The sequence below is a fragment of the Octopus bimaculoides genome, chromosome 1 (assembly GCF_046866305.1).
Source record: "Octopus bimaculoides isolate indiv1 chromosome 1, ASM4686630v1, whole genome shotgun sequence".
In the NCBI taxonomy this organism is placed as follows: domain Eukaryota; kingdom Metazoa; phylum Mollusca; class Cephalopoda; order Octopoda; family Octopodidae; genus Octopus; species Octopus bimaculoides.
This window is the reverse complement of record NC_142928.1, coordinates 41,481,654-41,498,594: the sequence shown is the minus strand read 5'-3', so window position 1 is coordinate 41,498,594 and position 16,941 is coordinate 41,481,654. Positions and strand designations below refer to the sequence as shown.

At 34.2% G+C, this 16,941-nt stretch overlaps 1 protein-coding gene and 1 long non-coding RNA gene across 5 annotated transcripts in view; one reads left to right on the top strand and one right to left on the bottom strand.

The window, feature by feature from the left end:
• Positions 1-3,617, top strand: part of LOC128247308 (uncharacterized) — a 66,490-nt gene extending 62,873 nt beyond the window's left edge. The window contains exons 2-3 of one of the 3 annotated variants that reach the window (XR_016241468.1): positions 138-276; positions 3,480-3,617. This is a non-coding gene — a long non-coding RNA (uncharacterized LOC128247308). Of the gene's footprint in view, positions 1-137; positions 2,413-2,941; positions 3,042-3,479 lie in introns of those variants that run through there. The other 2 variants (XR_016241469.1, XR_008263683.2) reach the window with 2 other exon arrangements.
• LOC106878933 (kinesin-like protein KIF14) overlaps positions 1-16,941 on the bottom strand; it is a 51,774-nt gene that overhangs the window by 10,604 nt on the left and 24,229 nt on the right. For both annotated transcript variants that reach the window (XM_089350592.1, XM_014928298.3), the window contains exons 15-22: positions 16,184-16,221; positions 14,346-14,459; positions 12,716-12,830; positions 9,134-9,535; positions 6,743-6,886; positions 6,530-6,624; positions 4,608-4,705; positions 2,458-2,541 (exon numbers count right to left, since the gene is read on the bottom strand). In XM_089350592.1, coding sequence (XP_089206718.1) covers positions 2,458-2,541; positions 4,608-4,705; positions 6,530-6,624; positions 6,743-6,886; positions 9,134-9,535; positions 12,716-12,830; positions 14,346-14,459; positions 16,184-16,221 — 1,090 coding nt within the window. The remainder of the gene's footprint in view (positions 1-2,457; positions 2,542-4,607; positions 4,706-6,529; positions 6,625-6,742; positions 6,887-9,133; positions 9,536-12,715; positions 12,831-14,345; positions 14,460-16,183; positions 16,222-16,941) is intronic.

Genomic DNA, 16,941 nt, shown 5'->3' with positions numbered 1-16,941 from the left:
TGTGGGACAATACCAGAAAACAAACTTTGTTCTTGAGCTTCTTTTTTTTTTCAACAAAATTTCAGTTGTGAACTAATTAAGATGAGTATTCCTTGAAAACCAATAAGTATTCATGAAATTTAACATTCTCTTTTCAGATTCTCAAAACACTATCAGAGAACACATCTTCAAATGCCAACAAGGAAGCCCACCAGTATTTAGTAACACTCTTCTGATTTTTTTAGCAAATGATGATCCAGTACTAGACATAATTATGTGAGGATATTTAAATCTACTGTGAGTGACTATCATTAATAACTTTTTCTTCTTTATTCATTAATAATATCATGAAGGCAAAAACACTCTCTTTACACCTATCATAATATGAAGATGTAAAGATTTAAAACTAAATCAAACACCATATACTAACTCCCGAAAGACCCTGTCTAAAAAGCAAATTAATAAACTTACCTTCATTGTGGAGAATACAGTGTCCTAGCATGAAAAGGAGAGGTAAATATATGCCCTTTGTAAGAGCTCACTTAGCCCTGCCTAACTAAGATTCGAAACTGAATTTTCACACTTGTTGCCTATCAGACAGCTGTCTGATTCCATTGTGTTTTATCTCAATGCTGGGAGATTAATGAGAAATATCTAACCTCCTAGAACCTTTGCCAGTCATTGAAAGCTCAGTCCATTGTTTTAGGTTTGACCTACTTGCTGGCCATACCCTTTATAATTGACATCATCTCTCTCACCTTCTTTGATTCAACTGGCTAGTAGAGAGCACACATCCCTATTTGTGTCAGCTGTTAACCATGAGCAATAGCATCAGCGAATGGAAAGGGACAATGTAATCCTTACCCTTTCTTCCTCTCTGTCAGCACAGAGCACAACTTACACTGTACCAACTACCAGTGAGCTACCAAAACATTATTACTATTGTCAATTACTACTATGTCAATTACTACCAGCAAATAAGTTTGTGAATAGGATTCCTTTTCTCTTCGATGTTATTACAATGTTTCATCCTGTTTTCGGTTATTTACATGTAACAGCTTGACGTGGGACATCAAGTAACTTTTCATCTGTACCACCGACATGGGAACCTTACATTCATACAGTACATTTAGTAACCCTAGTATACATATACATCTGTCCATTACACCTCTCCATTAGAGAAAAAACCCATTAAATATAACAAAAAATAATTAAAGCAATAAGAAAAATCACACAGATGACTTTGTGCTTCAACCATCCAGGGTTGTTATTGTTACGGCATTCCAGCTATAATTACCCTGTCACAAAGCCACACCCCATCAATACTATTCCCACTATATTGAGGGGATCTTGTCTTGCAAGATACTCAATGATCCTCTGGTGCTAGTGCCATATAAAGAGCACTAGTGAGAGTGCCATGTAAAACCCAATAGTGACAGTGCCACATAAAAAGCATCCAATACATTCTGTAAAGTGGTTGGCATTAGGAAGGGAATCCAAATGCAGAAACTATGCCAAAATAGACTGGAATCTGGTATGGCTTCTAGCCTTACCATCTTCTGTCAAACCGTGCAACCTATGCCAGCATGGAAAACACACATATGGTGATGACGAATGTGTCCCAAGATGGTAAGGTGAGCTCTGACTGCAATTTCTACCAGCTCAAAGAAGATATGCAGAGGCTCCTTAGAGTTAATAAATCAAGTAGTAGCCATGTACAAAAGTTAATTCAATTTATTATATCCTCCTGTATCAACTGATGACGTATCAGTGATGGAAAGTCATTATTATTAGAAGTAGAATACAAAGGAAAGAAAAACTGCTAAAATTACAGAGGTAAAAATTGTACATTCATGTTAGAGCAATGTACTGTATACATATATCTGTGTACATTTGTGCATGTGTGTAGTTAAATGATCATATGACAGACAATAGATCATTGAATTGCTTTGTTTTTGTTTAACAATAACAAAGAAATTGTTTGTTTGGCTAGTATAATGACTTGCTTTGCACATGTTTATTGTTTTTTTAGTCAAAGAAATTGACCCCAGGACTTATTCTTTGTAAGCCTGGTACTTATTCTATTGGTTCTTTTGCTAAACTGCTAAGTTACGGAGACATAAACACATCATCAGTTGTCAAGTGATGGTGGGGTGGGAACAAACACAGACACAAAGTCACACACAGATACAATGGGCTTCTTTGAGTTTCTGTCTACCAAATTCACTCACAAGACACTTTCCAAGGTGCCATGCAGTGGGACTGAACCTGGAACCATGTGGTTGGGAAGCCAGCTTCTTACCACACAGTCACACTTGTCATTTATTTGAATTAAGACAACCAGTAGCATATGCTGGGATTATCAGTCCTCTTTAGTAATTATCAATATATATTAACATATGATATAAAATAAAAGAAAACTTGACAAGTTGATTCAGTATATCTTAATATTACAAGTTATGAAGAAAATCTACTCACCTGTATTACCTTGAGGTAACTTTAATGGTGACACTTCTATGATTTTACTTAACACTGATGACAATGTATTCTTAGAAATATTTTCTGTTGAGAAAATTTAAACATATATATTTTAAAAAAGCATCCCTTTTCATTTGAATGATTTTTATACTCTGATGAATAATAGTTAAAAAAATAAAGTAGTAGCACAAAGAAAACCAATAAGAAAAACTGTATTTAAAAAAAAAACAAGAAACAATTTTAAATAAAATGTTTTTTTCATAAGTGATTTTAAATATTTAAAAGCAGTAGTATACAAAACAGATCTCTCATTAATAAAAAAAAAAAAAAAAGACCTTGACTATTTCATTTATAGTATTCAAAAACTTTATTTAGATCTTACTGTTAATTCTTGTCAGGAATATGCTTGAGGATAGTCCATAACAGATCACAACCATCTGGACAGACCATACTTCACTGTCTTTTATACCACCTTATTTTATAGTGTTTACAATTTGGAAGGAAAACTGGCTGTTAAGCAGATTTGATCTGGTTTGCTACATTCTGATATTTACAAGTCATTAAAAAAAGTGAGCAAAATAAAGTAACTTTTAATAACTTAAGACTTATCATACAAGGTTTAATAGAAATTTAGTTTAATGCTGATGTTTTAGTAAATAAATATGAAATATTATACATAAGACATTATATTTTGATAAGGCACAACAGCACAGTAACATAATATTTTTGTTTGTTGTAACAAAAATGGTTATGAATACTCATTCAGTTAGTCTGTTGACTGCACTAATAAAAATTTTGATTCCATTTATTCAGTCATTGTATAGCAAAATATGCCACATGACTCCAGAGCTGACTGATAGGTTTCATAGCTCATAGGATGATCTTAAGCATTCGCCAATTTACTTGAACAGAGTTGATTGAATTGATAAACATTCTATCCACATTTTCTTGCAGACCACACAACTAACAGAACTTTCCTTGATTCATATTGTTTAACTGTTTCATTAAAAAATTTTGTTTAGTTGATAAAAAGGATCTTTTCAGAACCCTCAACACAGTTGAGAGGAAGGTATCATCAAACTGGAGTCTGGTGTGAATGCTTGCAACAGAGTGAACTTTACTGAAAGTTCCAAAGGGCCAAGTGGTGGTGTTAAACTGAGTTAGAGATTAAATCTACTATCCATGTAAGCCACAGAAGATCTGAACTAAGAATGGAGGGCCAGAACAAATACCACAAGACATCTTGTTCAGAAGCCCAGAGGGATGAAAGCCAAAGTTAAACTTAAGCAGGATTTGAACTCAGAATGCAGACAACTGAAATAAACACTGCAAGGTATTTCTATTCCAGAATAAAATACATTAAAAAATTTACATAGTGTTTGGAGTCATTTCAATAATAATAGAACATATATTAATGATCTTTTTTTGGTTCTTTTTCTTTTTAGAAATGTTTTCAAAGAATTTAAATCTTCCTCTGTAGAGTAGTTAGTATTGGGAAGGGCATCCAGCTGTAAAAAAACCACGCCAAAGCAGACCTAGCCACTGCTGATGCCACATAAAAAGCACCCAGTCCACTCTGTAAAGTGGTTGGAATTAGGAAGGGTATCCAGCCATAAAAACCATGCCAAAGCAGACATTGGAGTTTGGTGCAGTCCTCTGGCTTACCAGCTTGGAAGATGGACATCTGATGAAGATGAATCTCCCATGTAATTCCAACTTTGGTTCATTTCTCAATGGAAATTTTCCATACTTTGTATGTTGATATCAGTAGATGTTACGCATTTAGAAGGTTACACTCTTTTATGAAAGAATAATTAAAACATGACCAATTGCTCCTGTTCTTCATATTTAAAGCAGATGTCCAAACAGATATAGATATACAAAAGGGTTTTGAGAAATATTTGTCCAATCTTTTTTTAATCTTTTTGAAAGAAAGCAGTTATGCTGTCTTTACTTGATGATTCTCTATACTGCATCACAAAATACACTTGTAGATTCTCAGTCAATATTGTATCTATAAACAAATGTAAACACCTCATCTTCATTTATAGAAAATGTTAATGGCATTTTGTTTAATGTAGCAAGAATTCACTATTCAATTATGTTTAAAAACTGTTAAAATGGTTTAGTAATTAACAAAATTTTCTTACTTATTCTTGATCTTTTCGGTATATGATTTGGTAAGCTACATCGACGCATGACCATCAAAGATTTTTCTGGTGAAGCAATTACAACAGGTAGACCACATCTAAAGAAAACATATTTCAAAAGAAATATCAATAAACATATGGAAAATATTAGTTACAGAATAAATTACTCAGAAACATAATCTAAGTGTAAAATAATAGTTAAGTTAGTGTTAAAATATTTCATGCAAAGAACATTAAAAAGCTAACTACAGATAATATGTTGTTGTTGGCACTCCGTCGCTTACGACATCGAGGGTTCCAGTTGATCCGATTAACGTGCAAGTGGTTGAGCATTTCACAGACACGTGTACCCTTAACGTAGTTCTCAGGGATATTCAGTGTGACAAAGTTGGCCCTTTGAAATACAGGTACAACAGAAACAGGAAGAAAGAGTGAGAGAAAGTTGTGGTGAAAGAGTACAGCAGGGTTCGCCGCCATCCCCTGCCGGAGCCTTGTGGAGCTTTAGGTGTTTTTGCTCAATAAACACTCACAACGCCCAGTCTGGGAATCGAAACCGCAATCCTATGACCGCGAGTCCACTGCCTTAACCAATGGGCCATTGCGCCTCCACTACAGATAATAAGGCAGTTACGAAAATGCAGGTGTGGAAGCAAGGTCTGGAATCAAAGGCCTTAACGTTAATTTAGTAAAAGCTAAAGTCTTAGTAAGTAGGAAAGCGGACAAATCCCTTTTGGTAAATGGCCCTGCTCAATATGTAGAAACTCCATAAGATGTACCCAATGCAAGCTATGGGCACATAAGAGGTGCAGCAATATCAGAGGGTGGTTAACAGGGAATATAGTCTTTGTGCGTGGCAGATGTACAGGTACAAGAAATGTACAGAAAATAGACTCCGTCAAGTGCCAGTGGGGATACCTAGAAGTAGTTGATAGAATTCATTATCTAGGTGACCAAGTCAGGAGTGGAGGTGGATGCTCCAAGAGTGTAACTGCCCAAATAAGAACAGGCTGGGAAAAGAGAGAGCTTCTACCTTTGTTGGTAACAAAGGGCCTCTCATTCAGAGTGAAAGACAGATTGTATGATGTCTGTGTGTGTGGACAGGCATGCTACACGGCAGTGAAACATGGGCTATGATTGCAGAGGACATGCAAAGTCTTGAAAGAAATGAAGCTAGCATGCTTCGCTGGATGTGCAATGTCAATGTGCATATACAACAGAGTATAGGTGTCTTGAGAGCAAAATTGGGCATAAGAGGCATCAGATGTGGTGTGCAAGAGAGATGATGCGTATGGACAAAGACAGCTGCATAAAGAAGTGCTGGTCATTAACTGTGGAGGGAACTTATGGTAGAGACAGCCCCAAGAAGACCTGGGAGGAGGTGGTAAAGCATGATCATTGAGCGTTGGTCCTCATGGAGGTGATAACAAGTGACCGGGACCTTTGGCAATATGCTGTGCTTTAGAAGCCAAGCGAACTTATAATCATGGCCAATGCCAAAGTCACATAAAAGCACCCATGCCAATGGCATGTAAAAAGCACACATTACACTCTTGGAGTGGTTGGCATTAGGAAGTCATCCAGCTATAGAAACCATACAGTCAAACCAGATGCTAAATGATGATGATGACTAATATTGTTTTTTCAATAAGTAGGGGACACAATTGTAGACATGTTTTGGTCTCATTAGTAAAGCACAGAATTTGCTATATTTACTGAAGTAAATATTAAAAATATACAATAATTGGTGAACAAAATTAAAATTACTTTGAGAATGAAGTTGAGTCATTGATTCATATATGAGAGCATCAAATATTAGCAAACTAAATGGAGTAATTTATCATTGTTATTGAAGTGTGACAAAAAGATTGTCCTTAATTTACTGCCTCCTGTTTTCTTCAGAAAAAATAATGAAAGGAACTAACTTTTCTGGAGAAGATATGTCAGTTAACTCAAAGTTGTCATCTTTCTTCCAGTTGTTTTCATCAGCAATGATTTCTTCAATATTATTATCACCGGTCTAGTTAAAAGAAGAATGCAATATATATAGCTTTTTGTCATATTTAAGCTATTCAAATTTAATTAAATGAAAATCTTAACTTGAAAGGTAATAAAAATTTTATAAATCTCCATATTACCTGATATACATCTCTCAGTAAGTGCAACTTATTCATAAACACTTCAAAGGACCAAAACGTACAGATCTTCATATCAGTTAAGCTACATTTTATGAGCATTTTTAGATTGTTTTCATCATCAAAATAATCTTCTCTTGAAAATACCTGTAAAGAACAAATTTAATTGGTTTAAAAGAAAACATTTAAAAACTTTTTTTAATGGAAACATATATTGTATCAAACAATTTACTACTTTAGTCTTGTATGAATTTAGTTTGCTTCCCAACCATGTGGTTTCATGTTCAGTCCTACTATATGGCACCTTGAGCAAATGTCTTCTACTATTGTCCAAAAGTTTGTGAGTGGTTTCAGTAGATTGAAACTGAAAAAATTACTATTCTGTACATATACCTACACACATCCAGATGAAGGTTCAACAATTTCTCGTTGAACAACCTGCATAGATGATTTGTTTAGTGATCAAATGTTTGTGCTGTACATTAGCTCACTCCCACCATCAAATTGACATTTTCTGTACAGATGCATGGAGTGTTGTATGTCAGATTGTGAGATGATTGGAGAGCCACAAATACCAAGCACAGATGTGTCTCCCATACACCTGGTCTATAACAATTCCAACTACATAGCAAACAAATTTCTTTATTTTTGGTTTATTTTACTTGTACAACTCTTTTAGACTTTAAACACTCTCAGGTCCTAGAATTTAAGAGTTCACATATATTTTCCAAGAACCATCCATTGCACTTTTGACTTCAGGGCCTTTCTGTTTGTAGATGGCTTGGTTTTAACTCAGATTTTATCTAACCACTTGGCAATCAAAGTTAACTCTTGGATTATTGTAATTTGAATTCAGATTAACTGCTCTTTCCTAGACCAGTTGAAGATATGTGTAATAACATAACTGTGAGAAGCACCTGTTAGATTCCTGATGTTTATGTACATTTTTCAACCAGCAATCACCATGCATATACACTACAATGTCCATTGAAAGCACAATGGATTCGTTCTATCATAATTCAATTCTGTTCTTTTCCTAGTGACAATCCACAAGAGCTAATCTTGTCGAGAAACTTCTGTTGGTTGCAATCAGAATTAAGAAAGAATGCTATGCAAACACAACATTAATATAAAAAACAGCAATGACATGAAATCTCTCAATAAATGTACAGAATTTGACCTCAATTTGAAAGTAATGTTTAAGTTGGCAAATATATGTATGCAATAGTATGGAAGCAACTAGGTATCATGTACATTGTACCATCACTAATGTTATTAATTCTACCTTTGTCCATCACTACAAAAATATAGTATACTTCTAAAAAGTGAGAAATGCTGATGTGATCGATTTCCTACAAGTTTACTACCATATGTGCAGTCATGGTGGAAAAATTTAACACTCTACTGATAACTTGAGAAGTGGAAAAATATTATCTGTTTTTGGAGATGCAACATTAGTTCCATGGTACCAGTAAAAGTGTGGAAGAACATACAATTTTGCTGTTGTCTTTAAATTATCTATTTCAATATCCGAAATAGTTGATAATGACAATCTCTGAAGTGAATTCAGCCAGTCTTAATGGATTTTCTGACTTGATCACATTACTGTAGATACTATCTTCTTTTGACATGAAAAGAACAGTAGCTTGAGCAAAACATGAGTCTTCAAAGAAATCCAACTGCTGTAATGATTGTATGAAACAAATGCGTTCTTTACAGTTTAAATGCAGATTCAGTTACAAAACGAATTTGCTTTCAATTCTCAGCATTTACAATTACTCATATTATTGATACTGCTATAAATATGTGCATAGACAAACGTGCATATACATATGAATGTATATATATGTGCTTATTTAGATATGATATATGGATCAGATATTCAAAGCTATTAGGTAAAGGCATGGTTGTATAATTAAGTTCTCTCCCCAACCATATAGTTTCAGGTTCAATTCCACTAAACATTTTAGGCAAGTATCTTCTACTATAGCCCCAGGATGATCAAAGTCTTGTAAGTGAATTTGATAGACGAATCTGAAAGAAGCCTGCTGTGTGTATGTGTGTATGCATGCATGTCTGTGTTTGTTTACATTTGTGTCTTACAACAGTCACTTCAAGTGGATTTCTTATCACTTTTGTCAAAAACTTATTCAATTGTTTTGCATCTTCATAGATGAGTGACCAAAAACAATTCCTTATTTCAAAAGCAGGTAAGGGTTAGTGATGAGAAGGGTATGCAGCTGTAAAACAATGCCCCATAATGTACCCAGCTAACCCAAGTAAAGATAGAAAAAGTGAACATAAAATGAATAAGTACACCAAACAAAATGATACTTAAACAAAAGAAAAATGATATGAAACGGTTAAAAAAAAATTAATTAAATTAATATTTACGATGTTTTTCTTTAAATGCCAACAAATTGCATTGGCCTCACATATTGCCAAATATGTGTGGTACAATCCAAAGGAACCAATAGTTAGCTTTTGTTTTCTTTTTGCAGATAATGGTGTGTTGAACTGATTAGATTCCAAGTTACATTGTCTCTCCTTTAAATTTTCAACACAAAATTGACTCTTCCCATGAGCATCATTAACAATTGCTGATAATGAATTTATCATCAACATGGCTTGATTATATGAATCGAAAGAGCTTGAATTACTAGACTCAGATGAAATTGACAATGATTTTGATTTAAGCTCAGTTTCATTCTGATATAATGAAAGTTGTTTTAAATTTTCTTCAGCATGACCTTTTGCTTTTTCGAGTTCCTTTAAGAGTGTATTTTCTGGTCGATCCTGGAGATCAAGAAAAAAAAAATTTGTTTAAATATAAAAGTTTCATAATCACTATACCTGATTTTCTCCTCTCCATACACACACAAGCATGTATCTGACTCATACACTGTTCACTTTCCAGACATTTGTACAATACTGCATATGCTTTATGCACACTTTTGACAAGTTGTAGTGCACCTGAGCACTGTATACAATAATTTCATTATTATCATTATTATAAATAGTTACTTGATAAAATAATGTCACAAGAAAACTAATACCTAATATTTGGATTGAATTACAAAAACAATTAAAACAGGAATATTTCATTAGATGTTTTGGATGGCTGTGTGATTAAGAAGCTCAGTTTGTATCTATATGGTTTTGGCATGTGGCACCTTGGTTAAGTGTCTTCTACTGTAGCCTTGGGCTGACCAATGCCCTGTGAGTGAATCTGGTAGATGGAAACTGTGTGGAAGCCAATTGCATGTGTGTGTGACTCCACAGTGCTTAACAGCCAGTGTTGGTTTGTTTAAGCTCTTGTAACTTAGCAGTTCAACAGAAGAAACTGATACAATAAGGAATAGATTGAAAAAGTAAGTACTCGGGGTTAATTGTTCAAAGTGATACCCCAGCCAGACCAGAGTCCAATGGCTGAAATAAGTAAAAAATAAAATAACTGCTAACACATTATATTAATCTTAGTAAAAGTGGCTTTACAAGCAATATCTATGTGAATAGTCAAAATAAGGGACTCAGTCATTGATGAAATCCCAGCATAAGATGACTAAAATTAGTTCAATTGGTACCTTTTTTTCTTTTTAATCCTCAAATATATTGTATAGAAAGATTAAGTGTTTTAATCTGGACTATATATATAAAACAATGGATAAAAATACTATAGATATATTCAGTATTACAGAATAAAATGTACCATTAAACAAAATACTTTCTGATGTTACAAATAATAACAACTTTAATATTTTAAAATTTATACATAAAGAGGACTATGACATTAAAATTGAGTAACAACACAAATAGAAGAAAAATGTGATTCATTAAACAGGCAATATTATCAATATATAAAAGCCTGTCACATGTTTTCTTTTTTTTCTGTTTCCAATGGCGGGGGAAAGCAGGAAGTTATCAAATGACAAACAGAGAGAGTGACAGAGTAGAATAGAAATGAAAAAGAGTTGAAGGATGATGTTTTATCACCTTGGCAAAAGTAGCAAACTACAGAGAAAGAGCAAGTGAGAATGGGAGTATTAAAGTGAGAGTGAGTTGAAGTAAGAGGTGTTACACTGGTCAGGGTGTTGAACTAACAAATGAAAGGAAGAAAGAAAAAAAAAACAAGAAATCATATTTCAAACAACTAACAGAATGTAAAAGACAGCCAAGTTATTAGATGCAATATAGAATTCAGCTAACTAATTTTTTGGCTTGAAATTATAGATTGAAGAATGTGAAGATGCTAGGTTATTAAGATCAAGGAAAATTTTTACAAAGAAGGTTGTATTTAAGGAATCATCACATTAAATTTGCATTTCCATAAATTATTTCATATTTAAATAAACTTGGGTTGCTAGATCTGAACATTCATAACATGAGGTGCTTTAGTGCTATGTGTCATTAAAACTGCTGCAATAATTTTGTATGCTTACTTAGCACACACACACACACATATCTATATATATATATATATATATATATATATGTATGTATTATTTTATGTAGCCATTATGGCCAGTCAGAAAGTTATCATTGGGTTCACATCTGTTATTGCTCTTAGCATCATAGGAAACTAATCAAACCTGCTGGCTGGAGGCACACAACCTGTTTACTTACAGAAGAACACAGTCTTGGTCAACATAGTGGTGAAAAACAAAACCCTGAAACGAAATTCTTAGAAGTGAAAATCCCTTTTGGACAAGATGAAGTTATCTTCCTTTGAGCAGTACCAGTTGTTTCTGAAAAGGGTCAGTTTATATTTTCTGTTCACTAGTCAGCAAGTGGGGAAGCCATTATTTGAATTTAAGAAGGCCCCCAGATCAAACAAATATTTTAGGATCCTTGCCCTCTTGGTCAAGCAAAATTTGCATTATCCACTTCTGTTGAGGTATGGTCCAGATCCATCTCCACCCACTATTCTTGCAAGGATCATGGCGCTTGAGTCCTCAGACACCTCCTCTATTGGGTCCTATCAGAAGCAACAATCATTACTTTCCAGCTGGATTCCCAAAGCTGACTAAGACTATGGCTATTATCCAACTATTTCATTCTTGTTCAACCCATAGGTCTCCTGCTAGTTGACTGAGCTTGAAGAATCTGTCTTTTTTTTTCTGCAACATAGGATACATAAATCTTATGTCCATAACATCAGAGTTGTGACTTCTCAATGCAGAGAAACTCCTTGATTCTGAGTTATGCAACATTACAAGAGATTTCCTTCAGAGGAACCCCCATTTTGGTTGTTTGCATTTGCAATCATACTCTTTTGGTCATTATGCAACATTCATGACCACAGGTGTGAATAGGCACAAAAACTGAATTGAAGATAGCAAGTTTGGCTTTTTAATCAATCTCTCCTCTTATGATGTTGGTGTATTACTGTGCCAGCACCTGAAATATTTAAACATCTCCACTTGTCTCAGTAATGTTCCACTAACATGCAGAGTGCACAAGGAAGACTTTCTGGAGAGGACCAGTGTCTCGGTCTTTGTAACACTAACTGATAATGCATTGATTTGCCCAGGGAGTCTGTAATGCTGTTACAGACCCCCTGGGTCCTGAAATTACATACATTGAGTGTTACTGTGCTACACTTCATGTATGTTTATTTTAATATATGCATGTAAATTTATTTACAACAAGTCTAACAATGTACTTTAGTTAATCTGTGCAGCCAATAAAAGTACCAATATCCAAATGAGCAAAAGCAGTACTTGTGGTTTATAGTATCCTTCATAGGTAGTTGTAAGCTACACACACAAACACACACACTCACTCTCTGTAGATCAAATGAAGTAAACACTCCTGCCAAGCTGAAGAAAGATGAAACTAATTGAGTTGTTCTTTATTCATTCTTCAGAATGTTCATTGATTTAACAGAGTCTATTTGCAGCAGGGCTAAATGTTTATTTAATGTATAAAAGATAAAGTTGACTCCATATTCAACAATTTACAATTGAAAATACTCACGCCATTTTGTATAAGTTGATTGTCATTATAAAAACCATTTTGCTTTTCTTCATTAATTTTTTGATATAATTCCTTTTGAACCATATTTTTAGTATCTTCCAACTGTTGTGCAAGTCTGAAAATATAACCACAAATTTTTGATTTTAATTACATCAAATTAAAAACAAATGGCTAAGGTAATAAGTAATTACCTTAACAGGTGCCTAAAAGGGTTGACAACATGAAGGGCATATAGCTGTAAAACATTACCTCTGAAAGACTGTTCACACCAGGGCCAGATTTAGATCTAGTGTGGCCCCTGGAGAGGCCTGCAATTTTGTGCATGTAATTTTTTATATTTAGATGTTAATAATAGAAAGGTGCATTGATGTATATTTCTTGATCAACAATAAATAATTCTGAAAATATATTTGAATTGCTCTCTTAGGATATTGAAAATGGCAATAGTGACTGTTAATGTCAGTAGTGAGAAAGACACTAAGAGGAAATAAGTGATCCTATACTGTACATATACCTGAGCTTTCAAAATGTATGGAAGGACTGAAACAAAAATTAGAGACAAGATAGAAGTCGATATTTCTATAATGCAATGAATCAGAACTGTAGAGAGTGAGCTGTGGGTGTTAAGTAAACACATTTTAGTATTCAAAATGAACAATAAATGCAATCTTTTTATTTAAATAAAGAACTTTTAGGGTTTTACTGTCATTTTAGTTTGGTTAAAAAGGTTGATTAAAGTTTTGGTTACATACGAATATACTTACCTTATAATCATTATATAAAAGGTAAGATATGCCATGATATCACTATTCTGTCATTAATGACAATGGATGAAAGCCCTAGTTGTCTACCCTACTGAAACAGTTTTGTCTATGACTGCCAGTTCTATCTCTCCAATATTGGGGATTCAAAAGGATACCAGCCTGGGCAGAAAGATATGAAGGACAAGTTGTTGCCCATGCAGCATATCCCACCCATCTCCATCACTGATGGATCCAAAGGAACAGGATGGCCATTACAATTTGGCACCAGTGCTGTCACAGGAGTTGCCAGAATGAGGTTGTAGACAATGTCGACCTGCCTCATGGGCTCCAACTCCCAATTTTTCTTCAAGGTTTACTCCCATAGTTTTTCCCATGGCTGAGTATAGCCGCAAGACAGAAGAGTTTTGGAATCAGAGTTTTCCTTCCACTAGATTGGTTACCCCAATAGGCTAAAGAGCTCTATCTGCGTGACTGACTTGCAAGTAACCCATAGCTGGGACCCTGACGTGCTATTACTCCAGGTCAGAACAGACCTGAAAACAACAGTGACTAAAAGGTGGTCCCACACTCCTCAAAGCCCTGGAACTCCTGAACCAGAGCCCCATTACAGGATGCTTATCTAGGGCTACTTCCATACTTTAGAGACTAAATTGAAAGACTTTTTATTTAAGTCAAAATATAAAATTTCAGTCTCTCTTTCTCTGTGCTTTCTGATTACAATTAAACTTATTAAAAATCTTTTCTATCAAAGGACTAATTCATTTTTTTCCTAAGGAGAAAGAAAGACTGGTACTATTATTAACAACTTTAATTAGTGTGCTATTAATGTTTTAATTAGTATATAAACTAAAAATGAAATCTCAAACCTTAATTCTTGTACTCGTATCAATTCCTTGTGGGCAAAATCGAAATCTCTCACTTCTTTACAAGCAGATTTACTATTTTCTTTTGAATCAGATGATTTCATAGGATACATAAATCTGAAAAATATTTTTAGAAATTATTCAATTGGTTTAATTGGTAAAATTATTTCAATTAGTTTAATTGTTTAAAGTAAGTAAATAATGTGTAAAAGTTTTTTTAAATGATTTGTCAAGAAGTGCAGTTTCCCAGCTTGAAAAATCTTAAGTGGTTCCATCCCTTTTGTGACTAGTCCTCATTCCTTATACTTGATTAAACAGAAGATTTTGAGTTACACAATCACTACACATCACTAGAAAACTGCATCTCTACTTATGAACACTATAACCAAAATCTTCAAAACCACTACATTTGCTAAAACTCATAATCTATAATTATCTTTCAAGGTAACACACACACACATATATAACATTGCTAAATGTGTATTAGAGACTAGTATTCCTCTAGACTCAAGAAATAGACTAACTGATCTTTTGCTGACCCTTTACAAAGCTCATGTTGACCCACATTAGCATATTGCTTATATCTATGGGACAATGATGCTGCTGCTACACATTCAAAAGAATATCACCAATAAAGAATCAGTTACCAACAAGTTACAACAATAATTCATAAACAAGCTGTTACCTCTGCACATCTAACACTTCTATATATAATAATGGCTCTTCTGAACTAGCACACAACAAAACCTCTTCATTCAAATCCCTTCTTCTTACACAATACCCTTACTCAGTTCTAAACTCTTTACCATTTGCTTCTTTCCCTAATCTGCTGGAATTCATTTACTATTAATTGCATCAATTTTATGGCTGATGGGGAAACAAGGGACCACAGAGCTTATGAACACTACTCTTCCTCTTCTGGCTATCTTCTAAAAATAAAATCCACTTAAATAAATCATGTACTAAAAAAAAATTTTAATTGATTATATTCTTCCTCCTAAGAGTTGAAGCAAAAGTAATACTAAAGATTGAAAGGTGTCTGGAATTAATATAGCACTGAGAAAATTCTGATATATGTGAATCGAAGTTAGTTGTAAGAGCTTTGTGTGGAATGCTATTCAACTGACTATCATGAAGTCACTCACCAACACAGCTGCCCAGAGGTATATTGTTGCTCTCTCCCTAACATTCCTATCACTACTACAGTGAACTCTGCTTCTCTGACTGACCTCACACTCCCATCACTCAGTTTAAATACTACTAAGGTCAATTTACCCTCCCCCAAATTCAAGGCCTTGTGCTTCTTTAAGAAATCTTTATTCGTATTATTATCATCATCATCAAATTCTATGTGGATCATATCAATGGTTTTATAGATTTAGTGGTAAGTTTTAATTTGTTATCATCATCATCGTTTAACGTCTGCTTCCCATGCTAGCATGGGTTGGACGATTTGACAGAGGACTGGTGCAACCGGATGGCTACACCAGGCTCCAATCTAATTTGGCAGAGTTTCTACGGCTGGATGCCCTTCCTAACGCCAACCACTCAGAGAGTGTAGTGGGTGCTTTTACGTGTCACCCGCACGAAAACGGCCACGCTCGAAATGGTGTCTTATGTGCCACCCGCACAAGAGCCAGTCCATGCAAAACACTTTTACAGTTAATGAATTTAGGGGAAGACAAATTGACTGTAGCAGTATTTGGACTCCAGACATATAAAGCTGAAAGAAAAACTGCAAGGCATTTTGTCCAACGCTTTAATGGCTTTACTAATCCGATAAAACAAAAAAAGTAAACAAGGATATTATTTTAACAGTACAAAAACCAATGGTCACTTACCGGAAATAGTGATTTCCTCCTAATATAACTCTGTCTCCCTAGAGAAAGAAATTTCAAAACAGATTAAAAAAAAAAATGATACAACATTTTTGCTTTATAAAACAAAAATTAACCTAATTGTAATTTAACTTCATTTAGTTTCATTGTCCTTCATCAGAATATCTTAAACCCTAGCAATAATTTCACATGGAGTACGTATAGTATATAAAATTCACAACCTTACATATAAAACATCAATGTAATAATTAGAACGCAAATTACAGTTTTAAAATCTATTTTTCAACATTTTTGTCTTTTGCTTCATTTTATCAGTGACTACCAGTATATGAATGCTGGGTGATCATTCAAAATTTGAAAGGCAGAAAAAAATAAAGAATAATTGTTTTACCAACATTAGTGTAATTATAACATTGTATTAATATCTGATCATCTTTCAATACAAATAGGGTACATCGTGTTTCAATGAACCCTACCAAGAATAAAAAACTAGAATACACTACTCTAATTTCAAGTCTCCTAATACTTTGATCATGCCTTGTTTAGCTCTGATTCAGCCCTGACTGAGCTGACCTATAATCAAAAGCATCAAAGTAAAGTGTACCCCAACCTCATTATTCAACGTCTCCCTCCTCTATTTTTCGAAATACAACAATGTGTGATTTGAAGGAAATTTGGTTGCAATCTCTAGCAAACTGAGTGACCATGTAGCAATTTCTTCATTGACTATTCAAGCCTAGTATACCCATAGCAACACTAAG